This window comes from Ipomoea nil, unplaced genomic scaffold, assembly GCF_001879475.1.
Source record: "Ipomoea nil cultivar Tokyo-kokei standard unplaced genomic scaffold, Asagao_1.1 scaffold2537, whole genome shotgun sequence".
Classification (NCBI taxonomy): Eukaryota; Viridiplantae; Streptophyta; class Magnoliopsida; order Solanales; family Convolvulaceae; genus Ipomoea; species Ipomoea nil.
This window is the reverse complement of record NW_017618965.1, coordinates 947,998-964,860: the sequence shown is the minus strand read 5'-3', so window position 1 is coordinate 964,860 and position 16,863 is coordinate 947,998. Positions and strand designations below refer to the sequence as shown.

At 34.2% G+C, this 16,863-nt stretch overlaps 1 protein-coding gene across 1 annotated transcript; it reads right to left on the bottom strand.

The window, feature by feature from the left end:
* Positions 1–4,536: 4,536 nt before the first annotated feature.
* On the bottom strand, positions 4,537–15,410 carry LOC109153792 (transcription initiation factor TFIID subunit 5). The gene is made up of 20 exons (XM_019301652.1): positions 15,016–15,410; positions 14,829–14,910; positions 14,120–14,198; positions 13,920–14,017; positions 13,775–13,831; positions 13,157–13,244; positions 11,790–11,899; positions 11,019–11,126; positions 9,882–10,033; positions 9,534–9,644; positions 9,370–9,439; positions 9,243–9,282; positions 8,338–8,502; positions 8,166–8,242; positions 7,952–8,068; positions 6,564–6,829; positions 6,371–6,466; positions 6,212–6,287; positions 5,989–6,116; positions 4,537–4,827 (listed from the first exon to the last, which is right to left on the bottom strand). The coding sequence occupies exons 1-19, from the start codon at positions 15,213–15,215 to the stop codon at positions 6,063–6,065; spliced, it is 2,046 nt and encodes a 681-aa protein (XP_019157197.1). The 5' UTR covers positions 15,216–15,410; the 3' UTR covers positions 4,537–4,827; positions 5,989–6,062.
* Positions 15,411–16,863: the final 1,453 nt, after the last annotated feature.

Below are 16,863 nucleotides of genomic sequence, written 5' to 3'. Positions count from 1 at the left end.
AGTTTGTTGTTTTTTGGATAGTGTTACACTTGCAGATTGTCGTCGTAGTGTATACCTAGTGTGGTATACGTGGCATAACACCCCGTTTTGGATTCCTTTTATCCAGTTATCTTTTTATCTTCCGCTGTGCTAGTGTTTTGTTGTTAATCTGCATGTGTTATGACTTGTTTTTAAGTCGTGTTTCGGGGGGTGTTACAAAAGTAGTTCATCAACAGGAGAATCAAATCAGGGATGTCCACACAGATATTGACTCCATCAACACCAAAGTTGGATGTCTTCGTGGTTCCTATGACATCATTGCACAATCTGTTTCTTCCCTTAGAGAATCTTTTCATGAGTTGGTTGATTACGCCAAAAAGGGGGAAGAGAGATTCAGTCATTTGGAAGGAATGTTAGAAGCCATCATGACTGCCATGACTACCAAAAATATTGGTGCAAGCAGCAGTAGAGGAGGCAGATATGGCAGAAGCAATATTGCACGAAAAGGAGGACTAGAATACTGGTTTGGTGGTGATGCAAGCAGTCCAAGAGGATCAAGCAGTGCCAATACCACTAACAGATCATTTCGTGATATTGTTTGTGCAGGTGGAAATCATGAGCAAATTAATTGGTACAACAAAGCAGCTCTCTATTTGGAATCCACACCAAGAGATGGCAGAGTTGAAATGCCAAGATTGGTAAATCTAAATGATCTACCAAGAGGGATGAAGAAGAGTGGTCCAAGTGACCAAAATATGAGGGTTTTGAATGAAAACTTCAGAAGAATCAAAAGCTATGCAAGGTCCTTAATGATCATGGTGCTTCTAGACTACATCAAGGTGAATAATGCAGAATTGCAAGGATACAAGAGTCTAGAAGAATGCATAATTTGGTACGAAGAAAGTATACTGCCCGGAGACAACATCATTGAAGCTTTCAATTACTATGTGATTGGGCAGGTATGCAAAGATTATGCTATTAGTGATAACTTCAATGAAATCAAGAAGCATATCAATCATGTGTTAGAAGAAAGGAGGAACAAGATAATCAAGTAATTTGTAATTGATGTTACAATGTTTTGGTTGATCTACAAACTCCTAAGTATGATCATGAACTATTTGCTATGATATTTTGATTAATTATCTGATTATGATGCTTATAGTATTTTATCTATTGTTATTTTAATTTGTCTTGAAAGGTAAATTTTTAGCTTAGCTTGTATCAAATCGCATAATTGGAGAAATTGCAAAAATCATTATCATTAAAGTCCAAAAATGCGAATAGGAAATTTTTGCTAAAAATACCTTTCCTAGAGTCAAAATCAATTGTTAAACTCATCATGCCTATGTCAAATTTAATAAAATCTTTTGAAAAATTTATTTGTAAAAGACAAGCCAAATGACTGAGTATAAGTTTTGGCGTCATCAAAAAGGGGGAAAATTGATAGGAATATTTTTGTAATAAAGTTTTGATGAGCCAAATGTACTTTAGATCCCCTTAGAATTTAGGTCTTTAGTACAAGCATCATAATTCAGACTATCAAGTCAGTATGCAAAGGAAAATCTACCACATGAAGAACAAAATTAATTTGGAGAATTAATTTTGGTCCTACAAGTATTCATCCGGGAAAGAAGTACTAAATAATGGCGTTACATCAACAAATGATCGGATGAGCCTAACGGCGAAATGGTAGAAGTCTTTACATAACACGATCACACTTGAGATCAATTCCCCCCAAGGCTTTAGCTTTTATAAGCTGGAATTCAGAAAGAAGCACAATGTTTCAAAAGAAGCACAATCTCTCAAGTCAAAGGTCAAAGAAGCAAGATGTGCCAAGTCAAACAAGCAAGCACAATACGTTCTCAAAGGAGCAAGATGATTAGAAAATAGATAAATTCGAAGGAATTTATTTTGGTTCATCTCATATTGACCAAGAAAGATATGATCAGAACGGTGGAAAATTTATGAAGGCATGGATAAAAAATCTTATCCTAGAAATAAATTCTATCAGAAGGATTTATTGCAAAGAGACGTTGGAAATTCAAAATCGACAAGGATAATAATATTTTAGAAACAACTTGAAAATCAAGTTGAAATAAAAATATTATCTTGTCGGGCAAGTTGACAATCAAATCAAATTGAAGACCTACCATTGTCAACAATATCAGGCTATGAAGATTCAAATTTCAAATATCAAATTATCCCACTCCAACGGATATATTTGATTAACTATAAAAGGCCATGAAGACTTGAAGAACAAAAGAGACACGAGACACACAATAGAAGCGGATGAACAAGTGCAAGTGCTAAATATTCTTCGAAATATCTAGAAGAGAGACTTAGCCTGAATAGTCTCAAAAATAGTTGGAGAGAGATACAATTACCTTTGTATTTGTAACTGTAAAAAGAGTATAGCTGTGTGCAAAATACTCTAGTGAGTGTAGCTGTGTGCAAAACACTCGTAGTTGCTAAGTGTAGCTGTGTGCAAAACACTTAGTTGGCGTTTGAGTATAGCTGTGTGCGAAATACTCGAAGTTTAGTGTAGCTGTGTGCAAGACATCCGGAAGAAGTGCTTGTGTAGCGCTTATTCACTATTGTAACTGTGTGTGGAAAATAGTGAATTACTCCTAGAAGTGAATGGAGTAAAGTGGACTAGGAAGATTACGCCACTTCCGAACCACTATAAATTGCCTCTCTCATTTACATACCGCACTTATATAATTCGCTTTATCTATTTATCTTATTTGACTAACCCGTTTACTATTCACTGCCAATCCTAATCTTTTGGGTTTAGTGTGTTACATGTAACTCAAACTTTTCATGCTTAACATTTGAATTATTCTAAGCAAGTTTGACGTGTTACATGTGACATTCATCATACGGTTGACGTGACACGAAATCTTATTTATAATCTTGAATATTATTGTTAAATATTGAGTGCACCATCTCCTTTAAATATTCGAGATATTCAAGTCATTAAATTCATCCAAAAGGTGATGACCAAAATGCATGGCATACCTTCCCATAATAAGCTTTGGCCCCTAGTTGACAAGACTTGACAGAACAAAAATTATAGAATTAATGCAAATCTTTTCCAAAATTTGCTTCTGAGATTTATTTATTTTAATTTGGTCGAGCAATCTAAGCTATGGGTCAGCTTCGGTTGAGCCTTACATCTTAGGTTTCGCAATTTTTGGCATTGGTGGTTGTGAGAGTGACAGTCCTTGAGCTTAAATTTGATGCTTTAAATGGTCTAGATGATATAAGCAAATCAATGCAAAAGAAAAGCAAAATATGGCAAAGTTGCATTTCTGGCCTAAAATGATATATGCAGGGTACTTTGATCATCTAAAATTATTGTTGAGGATAGAAAATGAAGTTAGAGAATAATTGACAAATATAACCCTATAAAAAAAAAAAGAATTATTAACAAAGTTTATGATTATATAAAATTAGGTAATAAATGTGATATATCACGAACAATTGAAAGACTAAGGGCTCGTTTGGTTCGCGGAAAATATTTTAAGGTAAGTGGAATTGAAATTTCATGGAAAAACAATTACTAAGAAGATGAATTTCATTGTTTGGTTGGTGGAAAAAGAATTACTGGGAATACCAATTCTATTGTTTGGTTAGATTTGGAATTGTAAGGAATAATGAGTATAAAGACCTATATGCCCCTACAAATTAATAAGAGTAATATAATTAAAAAAAAAAGTAAGGGTAAAATAGGTATTCCATCTCAACTTTTCTTCCCATCTTCCATGGAAAACAAAATCCTTGGTCCAACCAAGGATTTTGTTTTCCTCAAATTTGAGGAATTCATTTTCCAAACCCATGAACCAAACACAAGAAAGCAACATTTTTCTCTACTTTAAGAAAAATGTTTTCCTTTGGGAAACATTCCATGAACCAAACATCCCCTAAGTTTTTTCAAATCAATTGACAGGGGCCACTTTCCAAAAGTAAAACAATTAAGGGGCCAAAAACACCATTTTCTATTACAAAAATGTCACAACATTTTTTTTCAAATCAAATCTAGTCCATCCAATTTTTCCAAATGTAAGGTTACAATTAGTTCTTAATTTCTTCCTACCTATATATATATATATATATATATATATATATATATATATATATATATATATATATATATATATGTGTGTGTGTGTGTGTGTGTGTGTGTGTGTATTCAAATAAGAACAAGTATATTATAGAGGACTGTGAGGACAGATGTAATTTGTGCCATTAGTCGGTATGTCGTGTGCATGGCCGAATGTAGTTGTGTGCCACAGTTTGTATGTCGCGTGCTAGATTTGTTAATTCATATATATATATATATATATATATATATATATATATATATATATATATATATATATATATATATATATATATAGGACAGGCAGGGCAAGGAGAGTACTCCATGTCCAAATCCCCTGGAGGCCAGCGGGGAATTTTTTTTGTCCCCGTTTCTTATCAGTTACGGGTACAGTTCACATCTCTAAACATGACGACAAAAAATAAATTAATAAAAGATTAGAAGAATTTTTTTTCTTTTAATGTTAACAATGAAGAGACAACATACAAATATATATATATATATATATAGACACATTGTGCCCTCTCATCAGGCTACATATTCGTAGACATAAACAGGCCTTTGTGTTTCAACATATATAATATAATTAGATCTCAAGCAGTATAAAAATCCTAAAAATAAAGGCCAATAAGTGGCTAAAGTATATGGAAGCATAAGAAAACTAAAGCAAACTAAGTAGAATTTCCAATTACTCTAACTCTCCCAATGCTCCTCGAGAAGTTCTCCCCGGTTTTTGGTCTTGCTCCCTGCATCAAACATCATTTTGTTATGGTATTACGAACGCTCAAACTATCAGGTACATCATCTATTCATCTAACATTGTAAACTCAACAACTGAAAGCTAGCTGCGGAAGCTGCTATAGAAAGTTCACTCTATCTACTTTGTTCTCAAAGGCCAAAGCTATAGGTGTCATGTCATCCATAAATAATGGGATGAAGCAGGAGAGTCTCGTGCCAATCTAATTAGGTAACTACAATTGTTCTGTTCGAGATTCCAAATCAAGGTTTGGGTGACACAGAGCTTAACCGTATGATCTTAGCTCTCAAGATTTGGTTCTGCAGAATCACAATAAAAATGGCGTTTGAAATCCTCCTAAAATTCAACTCAAAAAGTATCTGCAATTTGAAAATGAATGCAAACTAATCACAAAAAGTAGTCTTCTAGCTCTTTCTATTCAAGAGACAGCAGAAACATCACCTACAGAATTATCAGGTAAATATTGAAATAAAACAAAAGTTTTTTAAGGCAGTTTGTGACCTTTAAAAAGCAGAGTACCATGATACACCATCCACATTAGGGGTCCCAAACCATTTTCAACTCAACCCATCTCCAATTATCATCAATTATAATATCGACACAAGTAACAGCCCAACTAGATTGATTAGAGGTTGTCATGCAACACTTTCTGTTCTATATATTATGAGTATTTGGATAATATATGAGAAGCTGAAGCCAAATTAAGAATAGGTTTTGTCAATTCTTCTTCTCATCTTCATTGTAGATCAGAAAATATGTGTATATATATATAGGAGCAGGATCAAATGAGAACAGGGTCCGGTAAAAAGTGAGGACTGATCAAGGTTCATCAATGGTTGAGGGTTTTAGTTATAAAAAAAAAAACACAGGATCAATTTTATAATTATTACAAACTTTCAAGTTTGTAATATTTATAAAATGAACCCACCCTTTTTCCTCTTATTTTCCAAGAACCCTCAACCGTTGATCTACCCAAATGGAAAGATCAGATCAGTCCTCATTTTTTACATGGGAACATGTTCTCACTTGAACCCTCCCCTATATATATATTACTCCACATTTGATAAATTAGCAATAGGTTTAGGCTATGAGTTCAAACACGAGCAGTACCCAATTAACAGAAATGAGATTATGAAAAAGTTGAAGGCACCTTGGAATTGATGGCATACCGAAATCTAGAAGCCATAATCAGTCTAAATTTTCCAATGTGAATATGTTGTAATATTATGCACTTTTTGAGAAAGCGCCAGCAGCAAAGAGAAGATTTCTTCGAGAAAACTGCTCCAACAACAACAGTAATAATAAGAATGATGAAAATTAAAAGAACGAAGATGATTATTGTGAAAGTCACCCAGAAAATCAAGCATTCTTACCCGCAAAGCATATAATGGAGTGGATTTAGTAGGGAGAGTCTTCAATGATCGAAGCCTATTGGTACTTCCAGATTTACTGAGAAAGATATCATTACAGTTTTAGAAGGGAACATAAGAGTGAAATAATGAACATAGCATAAGCAGAGCGTGCAAACTAACTTCTCTTCAGATTTTGGCATCTTAGTACTCGTGGTTACATCCCATAATTTCACAGTGCAATCAGCAGAACCAGATGCAAGAAGAGAACCTTCACAGCTGAAAATTGTTAAAAGGAAGATTAACAATATAGATTATTTTTCCCTTCAAGAACTTAATTGAACCAATCTAACTGGACAAAGAATTTGGTTTCAACCTGAAAGCAAGTGTCCATACGCAAGAGGCGTGACCAACCAAAGGGGTAATACAACGACCACTTGCAAGATCCCACACCATGATTTTTCCATCTTCATCACCTGATGCCATATAACGACCATCAGGTGACATCGCCAACGACAATATCATACTCCTATGGCCAATGAAAATTCTGACACACTCGCCACTCTGGACATCCCACAACCGAACAGTTTTGTCACTTGATCCAGTTGCAATGTAGTTGCAGTTTGCATGCCATTGCACACACTGTAAAGTCAAAGCATAGTTGCCCAATTACTATCACCTTTTTAAAATGAAAAATGTAAGCACACACTATAAAGCTAAAACAAATGTAAACAATGACAGACATCTTTAAATATGGAAAATATGTGTACACAGACAGAAATGATCTAAGAAATTGAATAAAAAAAAGTGATGCTGCATTGCTATCTTGTGCAGAGAGGCTCCCCATAATCCCACATGTTTCATATTTTTCACTAATTCCTTAGGGCAACATCATACGGTAGCATACAAATATAAAATATAAAATATAAAATAAAAAAATCAGCCAGAATTAATAGCATTCTTATGATCTTTTACGTCAAGTCTACTGATTCTAACTTTTGCCTTATTTAACATTATTGAAATTGACTGACATTTTCTTTTGAGAAGGAATGGAGTATCATGATCTAGGTCAGACTAATCCCCATGGGCCTTGGGTAAATGCAAAGGTTCTCCTTTTACATACACTATGTAAATCTCAGGTTCTGTATCTTAGCAAGCTAGAAGACAGCAGTCATGACACCTGATCAGATCATATTACCTATATTATCTGGCACACTAGAAGATGATGAATCCCTAATTTTGTTTTTTCTTTTTGAAAGTAAATGTATAGCCAAATGGAACATTTTACAAGCATAAAGCTAATCCATAAATACCCCTACTATTTTAAGGTTTTAAAATAAATGCAAGAAACTGACATTCTTGATTGAGTTGTTAGGTTCATATGTATCATGTATGTGTTATTACAAAAACACTCCTACTATTTTAAAGTTTTAAATGTTTCCATTCAAAACTAACAGACTTGTTTGTTAAGGGAGGAAAACCACCACTGCTAGGAATAATTAGGGATGATATTGGCTTATACCTATGACTGAGGGGCTAATTTAACCATTTGTCCATAACTAAGTGACCAAAGAATCACATTTCTATATTTAAAAAAAATAATAAAAAATTAAAACTATTGAACATAGATACTTAAATACTTGGGTCCATGCATGTTGCGTTTTATATACCAATAGAATATTTATTTACTAGTATATTATTTCAGACAGGGAAATAATGGATAATGGATAAAGGAGAAAATGCAATAATATAATGTACACTCACATCAACATCAGATAAGTGACCAGCCATTATCCTCAGAGGCTGTATTCTGTCCATTGACCAGATCCTTGCTGTTCGATCATGTGAAGCACTGGCAAAGTAATGCCCAACAGGACTAAACTGCAGTATTTTTATGACAAATAAGACCAAGAATTTTAGTATGCTTCAGATAAATTTGATAAAGTGGTTGTGCTATTAGAAAGTATTCATAACCTACCTGAACATCCCATACAGGATAATTATGGCCCTTATAGCAAACAAGATTTGCATTTAACTTCGTGCTCCATAACCGAACTACACCAAATAGAATTATAAAAACATTTTAAAATAATATAATAATGATTGAACAAACTTAACAAAAGAAAGATGAGAAAGAATAGTCTACATACTGGTTGAATCTGATGATGACGATAGGAGAAAATCACCATAAGGACTGAAGGATGCAGAATAAACAGGTCCACAATGACCATGAAATAATGTATAACATCTTCGTTGTCCATTTGTGCCAAGCACCTGCTCACTTGGAGGGGAATCAATATCACCCTGCAAGGAAGCTGTACTAAGACTATTCAATTCAATAATTTAATAACTAAAATTCCTTTCACACACTGGAAACAACATGATATAATCTTACCTAAAAGTCACTGAATGCTTGCTATATTTTACAACTTTTTGAGTGCAATGACATGGATGAGAATATGGAGGAGATCTACACTTGCTGTATTTTGTAAGTTACTAGTTTACTTTAAATTTCAGTCTTAAGAGCTAGAGGTTGCATTATTTTGATTGCTCTAGCTTGCAGCTGTAATAATCAGCACATTAGGTTGTAGACATTCTCAAAAAAGTTTCAGATACCCTCAGAGTAAATTGGAGTTTGATTTCCTTGCATTTAAAGTTTATTTTAATAATAAACAAATGAGTCAATGTTGTATACTCTTGAAAATGCACAAACACAAGTTTAGAAAAGGATCTGCATTACCACTTATCTGCAAAGTCTATGCTTCCTAAGATACAACAGTTTTAACATAATAACATGACATTACCAGCTTGCACATAGTTAAACTATTCTTGTTTCTAGTACACATAGCACAAATAATCATTTTTCACTTACAACATCCACAAGTGACAGAATTCATTTAAATGTACTTTCAGCTTAAAGTTGTAATGACACAGGCAATTTCATTTAGATGGTATTTCCTCAGTAGTTCCACAAGGCAATGATAATCATCAAGTGACATTTCTAAACCAAAATGTTATATAGTCTTTGAGGTAAGAGTTAAACAAATCGACTTACCATTCCCAGGTTGTTGTCCAAGCTTTGTCATATCCCACAACTGCAAAATATGCACATAGATTAGCAGGCAAGCAAGAATCAAGCACGAGTTGATAAAAAAGCTTAAACTGAAGAATGGCCCAAAGACCTTTAATGAAGAATCCGAGAACCCAGCAGCCACCAGTGATCCATCATGAGATATTGATGCACAGTTTAGTCTAGCAAAATATTTATTAACATTAACACAGATCAAACATCAAGAAATGAATGAAAATATGTGGCACTACTCAACTTCAAACTGCAAAAACATACCCATTTTGAGTATTGAGAAAGGTATACATGTTCACAGATGGCAATGCCATGCTACTCAGCTGCACACGGTTCCTCAAGTCTTCAAGAATAGAGTGTTCTACCTCCATGGGTCTGGAAGAGAATTACTTCAGCACATAAATTACAAAAAATAAACAGCAAGCAACATAGGTATAGAGATAAACAGATGATATTGATTGCTTGGCTTCACCCTACGAACAAAGAAAAGCAATCCCTAGAATAGAATCTTAGGAAAACGTGGCGCAACCAACATATGCCTATAATTACATTTACACAAAATACAAATTCCCCGAAATGATTGATGATGTAATTGGCACAGGCAACACTCACATTGCTGGCAAAGGTAACTCTGGTTTAACATGTGGTGCAGCAGATGTTGTGCCCCCCTCTACGTGAGAAACTTTCCCTGTAGGACCTCCAACCTTGTCCTTTTTCAGCTTTTTCAGAGAAGGGCCTTGCTTTCCTCCTTCAACTGATTTTATCTTAACAAAAGAAGAAAGGCGAAAAGTATAAAAATAAAAGAAAATTTTGAAGAATGGACACAGCTACACATATAATTCTAGCTGTTAAGAAACATGCTTAAATGTTAATCTGCTCCTTGAGCTTTAAAAACAAAAGAATTCATAAACCTATGGAACATTAAAAACTTTGTTTTCAGTCGTTGAACTACTCAATATATAAACACAATTCATTTTCTTACAATGGCTGTTAATAGTGGGGTATTTATAAATTTGTAAGTATATTTTGGGCCAAAAGAAACTAGTTTCGCCTCTCTTCTACCTGTTTTCATCTGCTTCCTTGCTTCTCTCTTTTGCTCCCTTTATATCTTCCACCAAGTCCTTACCAAGAAATTTTCACTTAATCAATTGTGTGCTAGCATTGATGTTTATCATGGCAATCAACACCAAGGCTTTCTCACAATCAATGGAGAGGAAGAAAATAGGTCTGGGGAAACCCAGAAAACAAAGAGCAAGAGGTTGAGGTTTTCTCTTTGTTTCAAATATATAAAATCTGAAAATACTATCACTCGCTAACAGTCAATATAACAGAATGACTTGTATCTATATATTGAGTAGTTTAAGGACTGAGAAGAACTTTCTAAAGTTAATAGGTTTATAAATTTTACTTTTCAGAGGGTGCCCTCACATTTAAGACTGAGAAATAATGAGGTGGAAGGAGCTATGAAATAATGAAATGTTAACTATGGAAAAACAAACAAACAAAAAAAAAAAAAAAAAAAAAAAAAAAAAAAAAAAAAAGACGAGATATGATATGAGAAGGAATAAATTGAAAGATTACTAGATTACAGGAGCTATGAGCCTAGATTCAATGATTCATATTTCTTCATTTACCAATACTTTAACAAATACTCCATATAATCATACCACACAAACACCATGGAGTTCTTACACCAAAATCAGAACTCATGCAGAAAAAAGCATTTAAGCAGGAATATATGCCCAGTACCTTGTTTTCTTCTGCTTCTCCTTCTTTAGATTCTCCTTCAACCTTCTCTGAATCTGAAAGCAGACCTCCTGCCTTCTCAAACCGCTCTTCTATGGAATCTTCAAGCAACTGTTGCAAGCTAGGTTGTAAATAAATCCCTAATGCAAACTAATAAGGAGATGGATAACAAAGATGGAAAAAAAATGAAGGTATTCCTCAATTCAGAAGAATGAATTAATATAAAAGGACTGGAACTGATAGTGGTGATAGTAATGACTCAATGCATCATTATAATATTTGCAACAAATTTAAAAATAAAACATAAAATAGGACTAATAATTTCCAGTTCCTGACACCACACAAAGCCCTAGTTGGATGACTAGATTTATAAATAAAGAAATAAGAAATAATAGGTAACAGTTTGTGACAAGAAACTGAGGACAACTACATGCCTACATCCAACTAGGAGTCAAGATTACAATTGTACCACTAGAAGGATTTTCCTTTTCTTGCTTTAACCAAAGCACAAGGTTTAGATGCATCTAATAACAAAGATGAAAGGTAGGCCCAACAGACAAGTCCCCTGCCTTACAGGACATGTGAGTAGTTAAGTGTACAATATAAAAGGTAGGCCTAATGTATGAGTCTCTGGTGTTACGGAGCATGTGAATACCTATGTGTGCAAGGCAAAACCCCAAAAACGCATTTCCCAAAAGTTAAGACTCAACCCATTTACCAAGAGATAGAAAAATAAAATATATAAAGTTCAAAAATGCATCATCATTGACTTACTCCCCAATGAATTTCTTTCTGATTTATTAAACTAGCAGCTTCTTGGCCACTCCCAATAAGAGTTACAACTTCAGCATCATCTGAAACTGAACTTGGCTGTCCAGGAGAAACTGTGATTGGATATGAAGACCTTAGCATGCCATTTTAGCCAACAAAATGAATGGTAACAATTACAACAGTCAAGCAAGACTATTTAAGTCATTAAGTAAATGCATAGATATGTCCAGCAAGATATATAAACAACTTAATGCTGTCATTTGATGAGACAATCATTAGTTTGATGGAATAAATTAATTAATCAAATGTGACGGTTTTAAGCACAAACAATGCTTCAAATAAATATAATTACAATAAAAATGATTTGAAAAATAAAGAAATAAATAAATTAACATAGTATTTATGCAACACCTTTCCCAGTGCCCTGCCCCCATTCCCACCACCAACTCTCTCCCCACTTGTTCCTATTAGTCCAAATGTAAACCTTCCCCAAAGCAAGCCCTCAATTGCAAATCTTTGACCCAAAATCCTAAGCAATTTATGCCAACACATTACCACCTAGTGAAGCCACTGATAACAAATCAACATCTACTACAAACATTTATTGTTTCTTCCCTCATGTAAAGTGATTAAGCCTAACAAGTAACAACAAAATGAATATGATGCAGAATGAACAAAATATAAAATTAATGGATGTGTACACTCATAACATTGGGTTTGCCCCCATATTGATAAATGAAAATGAAAGAAATGTCAAACAAAGGTCTTGCTGGCTCTTGCTTTGTTCGTAATTTCAATAGATTTTTTTATGGCCAATCAAAAATGGTAAATTAGCATTTCTTGTCAGCATCTGTAAATTAAAATAACAGGAGAGCCCAATGACAACAAAAGTACAAAACAGAGAGGATATGCATGTAACTATGCTTTCGTTTTGGTGAAAGGTCATTGATGGGAAAATGGGTTTTAAAGAATCAATGTGGAAGAGACAGCTTCAGATCTGAGTTAACACCCCTCACCCAGACCTCAACTTTCATTGTTCTAGTTTGCAATCATACCTATTATATGTCCAAAGGAAAAACAAAAGGTCACATGTCAATTTTTAAAGTTCAAGCAGCATGTTACCTCCTTTTGCTAGTCTTTAATTGGTATATATGCAGGTGTAATGGCCCAACAAACAGGTTAGAGAAGTACATAATATAAACTCTAATATTGATTCTTTGACAATTTAGCATTGGAGGACTACAAAGCCCATACTGGTCCTTGTTAAAGCCTTATGGCGGTACGGCCAATTGGCACATTAAGTTATTATTTTGATCCACTCCAGATTGAAAACCCATGAGTAGCTTTGCAATAAATATCATGAGTCATACCTTGAAAGTTTATATGCTCATTGATAATCCCAAGCATCACAATGGCCTGTGCCTTGTGCAAGTATTGCAGCAAAAGGTCATAGGAATACTGTTTGAAAGACAACAAAACAAAAAGGGAAGTGTTAGTTCATGTTATAAGAAATTACCAAAAAAAAGAAGCAATAAACAAAGAATACCACTTGATAATGTCCATTTAATGGGGAAAAAAAAACCATTGATCAAAATGAAATCTTGTTAGCGTACTTGTAACAAGAAAAAAATGAACTAAAGATTAAGTTAAATCAAATGGATGCTGCATTTTTTTTTTGGAATGGTCTGGTTTCTTTTTTGTACATTTATCTGTCTTATTCTTTTCACCTTTTCTAGAAATGCTTCCATCATATAACCACAACCAATCTGGTAGAATCTTATTTTGTTAAGTCAATGTATATCAATAAGAAAATGTGAATGCTACAAAGTAAAAGCTCATATTCATTTGGCATATCTTACAACACCATTTTACTTTGCTTAAATGGCCATTGGAGTTATCAGGGTTGGCACTCCAATGATAACACTCTCAAGTCTCAACAATAAGATAGCAGAAAATTCCATATATTTAAAAAGGGATTGAGAGAAAACCTGGCACATTTTTATGTTCACTTTGCTTTGCCGTAAAAAATGTGCAAATTCCATTTCCTAAATAATAGCAGAAAATAGTAAGAATATTGTACATTCAAACACTCTAGCACACAAAGCATACAGTAGGGACAAAATAACTGTATGCCTCTAGATGTGATGGTGACAGAACAGCTTCTAGTTTCTGGAGATCACGTAAGTGCATCATCTCATGGTCTTCCCGGAAGCTATTGAAAAAGGCTCGGGCTGGGAAAAAAAAAAAATGCATTGTGATTAAAAGTAACTCCGTAAAAACCCACATCAGATATTTATTCAGAACACAAACAAAATCTTGGGTTGAAACTATACCTTCCTGAATATGACCTTTAGCCACAAGATCCATGAAACAGTGGAGAAATACAGGGTACAAGACACGAAGCAATTCATGCTGCATCATTGAGACATTGTTAACAAAATTATAGCTCACAGGGCAGAGAGGTGAGAAAAAAAAAAAAAAAAAAAAAAAAAAAGATATCAAAGGCAGGAGAAAGCATGGGGAAAACGGCATTTGTTGTAATAGGTAAAGTAGTTCTTTTCCATCATGGAACAAGAACCAGCAAAAGACTATCAAATATCTGATACTGAACAAGGAAATTTTATCATGAGATGAAAATGAGAAAAGCTATAATATATATATATGTATATATAATGGGAAACAAAGCATATTTTAACTGCCTAAGACAAAACACAAATCTACGCTATAAGAAGCTAGCTTTTTAAAATTCTATACATAAAATAAAAAATAAAAAAAAATAAAAATAAAAATAAAAATAAAAAGAAGAAGATATGCCAATACGCAACTAGAGAACCTCTTGTGCAGTCATGTAAACATGTAGCCATTGTCATCAGAGATAACCATTCTTTTTCACTCTAATAAAAGCAGTTTATTTACAAGAGTAGCCTTTCAAAGACTAGCACACACTAGCAGTAAATTAACCACCAAAACTGTTTTTTTTTTAACAAAACAGTCAATCTGTAGCACTAAGAACTTCACAGCTTGATACTAGGAGACACAAACCTTATACAAATCGAGAGAACTATCTGCCCAAGATCGAAGCTTGCTGTACCCCTCATGATACTTTGCAGGAACGTTTTCAGACCTGAAAAATCCATGCAAACAAGTCACAATCAACAAAAATGCATCAAGAAAAAGATAGAAAACAAATGGAATAATAACACCATGTAATAGTAAAAGAAAAACTTACTGTGAGAAAGAGAGAATTTGCTTGGCAATATCTGGGTCAGTGTGAGAACTGGCTGAGGAGTTCGTGTTGGATAGAGAGGAAGAGTTGTTGATGTTTTTGCTCTGTTTCTGATGCTCCTCCTGGAAAGCAAGCTCCGTTTGCTTGAAACCCTTCTTTTTCAGATACGCTATCACCGCTTTCTCAATGTCGTCTTCATCCATCTCGGAATTACCCTTAGTCGCTTAGCGAGCTCGATCGAAATCCAAATGCCCTTAACCTAAAATTAATCCCAGCAAGCGAAAATCTCTCACGCCGTCAAATTATGAAGCATTAGTATGACAAATTCTGAGAGCATTCATCTGCTCAGATGTCAAAAAAAATCCACTGTGTTAATTTCTCACAATTGTTGCTATTGAAACTCGATCTCGAGATCATATATATATATATATATATATATATATATATATATATATATATATATATATATATATATATATACATATATAGAGCAAATTACAATTTTGGTTCTATGACTATAGAGTTTTTTGCACTTTTAGTCCCACGACTATAGTGGTACTGACAGAATTGATCCACGACTTTTGAACTTTGCAATTTTAGTCCACGACTATTGATTTTTTTGCAAAAATGGTCCTTTCGGCCACTTTTCCGTCAAAATTTTACCGGAAAAAAAAAAATCTCCATTTTTAGTTGGGTTAAAATTGACTTTTTACTTATCTAAAAAAATTAAAAGAAAAAAATTGATATTTGACTACATACAATATTATTGGGCTACATACTACTGCCCCAGGCGGCGGAGTTCCTGGAGCAGGCAGGGCTGTCAGTAAGCGGCGGAGCGACCGTGGCGTTCCCCGGGCTAGTTGGGTTATCCGGCAGCAGCATTGGAGTGGTACATGTACTCCACCGCCTGGGGCAGTAATATGTAGCCCAATAATATTGTATGTAGTCAAATATCAATTTTTTTCTTTTAATTTTTTGAGATAAGTAAAATGTCAATTTTAACCCGGCTAAAAATAGAGAATTTTTTTTTTCGGCGAAATTTTGACGGAAAAGTGGCCGGAAGGACCATTTTTGCAAAAAAATCAATAGTCGTGGACTAAAATTGCAAGGTTCAAAAGTCGTGGATCAATTCTGCCAGTGCCACTATAGTCGTGGGACTAAAAGTGCAAAAAACTCTATGACTATAGGAGGCGTGTTAATTTTGGTACATATGACTTTTAAAACTAACAATTTAGTCCTTTAACTATGTTTTTTTTAGCAGATTTGGTCCTTCTGGCCAAATCGCCGGTCAAATGTCACCGGAATCTTTTAATCCCTATTAATTATTTTAATTTGGGGACAAATTGGTCATTTCCTCCTTCTTCTTCTTCATCCTTCTCCTTGGTTCTTCTTCTCCTGGTCTGGTACAAGGTTCAAACAAGAAAATTAGGATTTTTTTTTTATCAAACACCAGGAAACCCAAAGTTGTGTGCTTATGTAATATGTTAATAACAATGTGAATGCCTCAAAAAGTAAAAAAAAAAAAAAAAAAAAAAAAAAAAAAAAAAAAAAAAAAAAAACAAACAAACAAACAAACAAACAAAAAAAAACAAAAAACAAAAAAAAAAAAAAAAAACAATGTGAATGCCTTTGAGCTGCTGAGTTATTGAACCAAGGGTACTTCTTCTAGTTACTCTGCAGATCGGAAACACGGGTTTGGACAGAAACACTATAGCAATTGCGACTACTATGAAGGGCATTGGAAGAGGAATTTACAGGACGACCAAGGGAAGTATATGTGGAAGAATGGCAACGAGTACGCCGACAAATGGAAGATCGGAATGATTCACGATCGGGGAAGAGGGTTTAGGC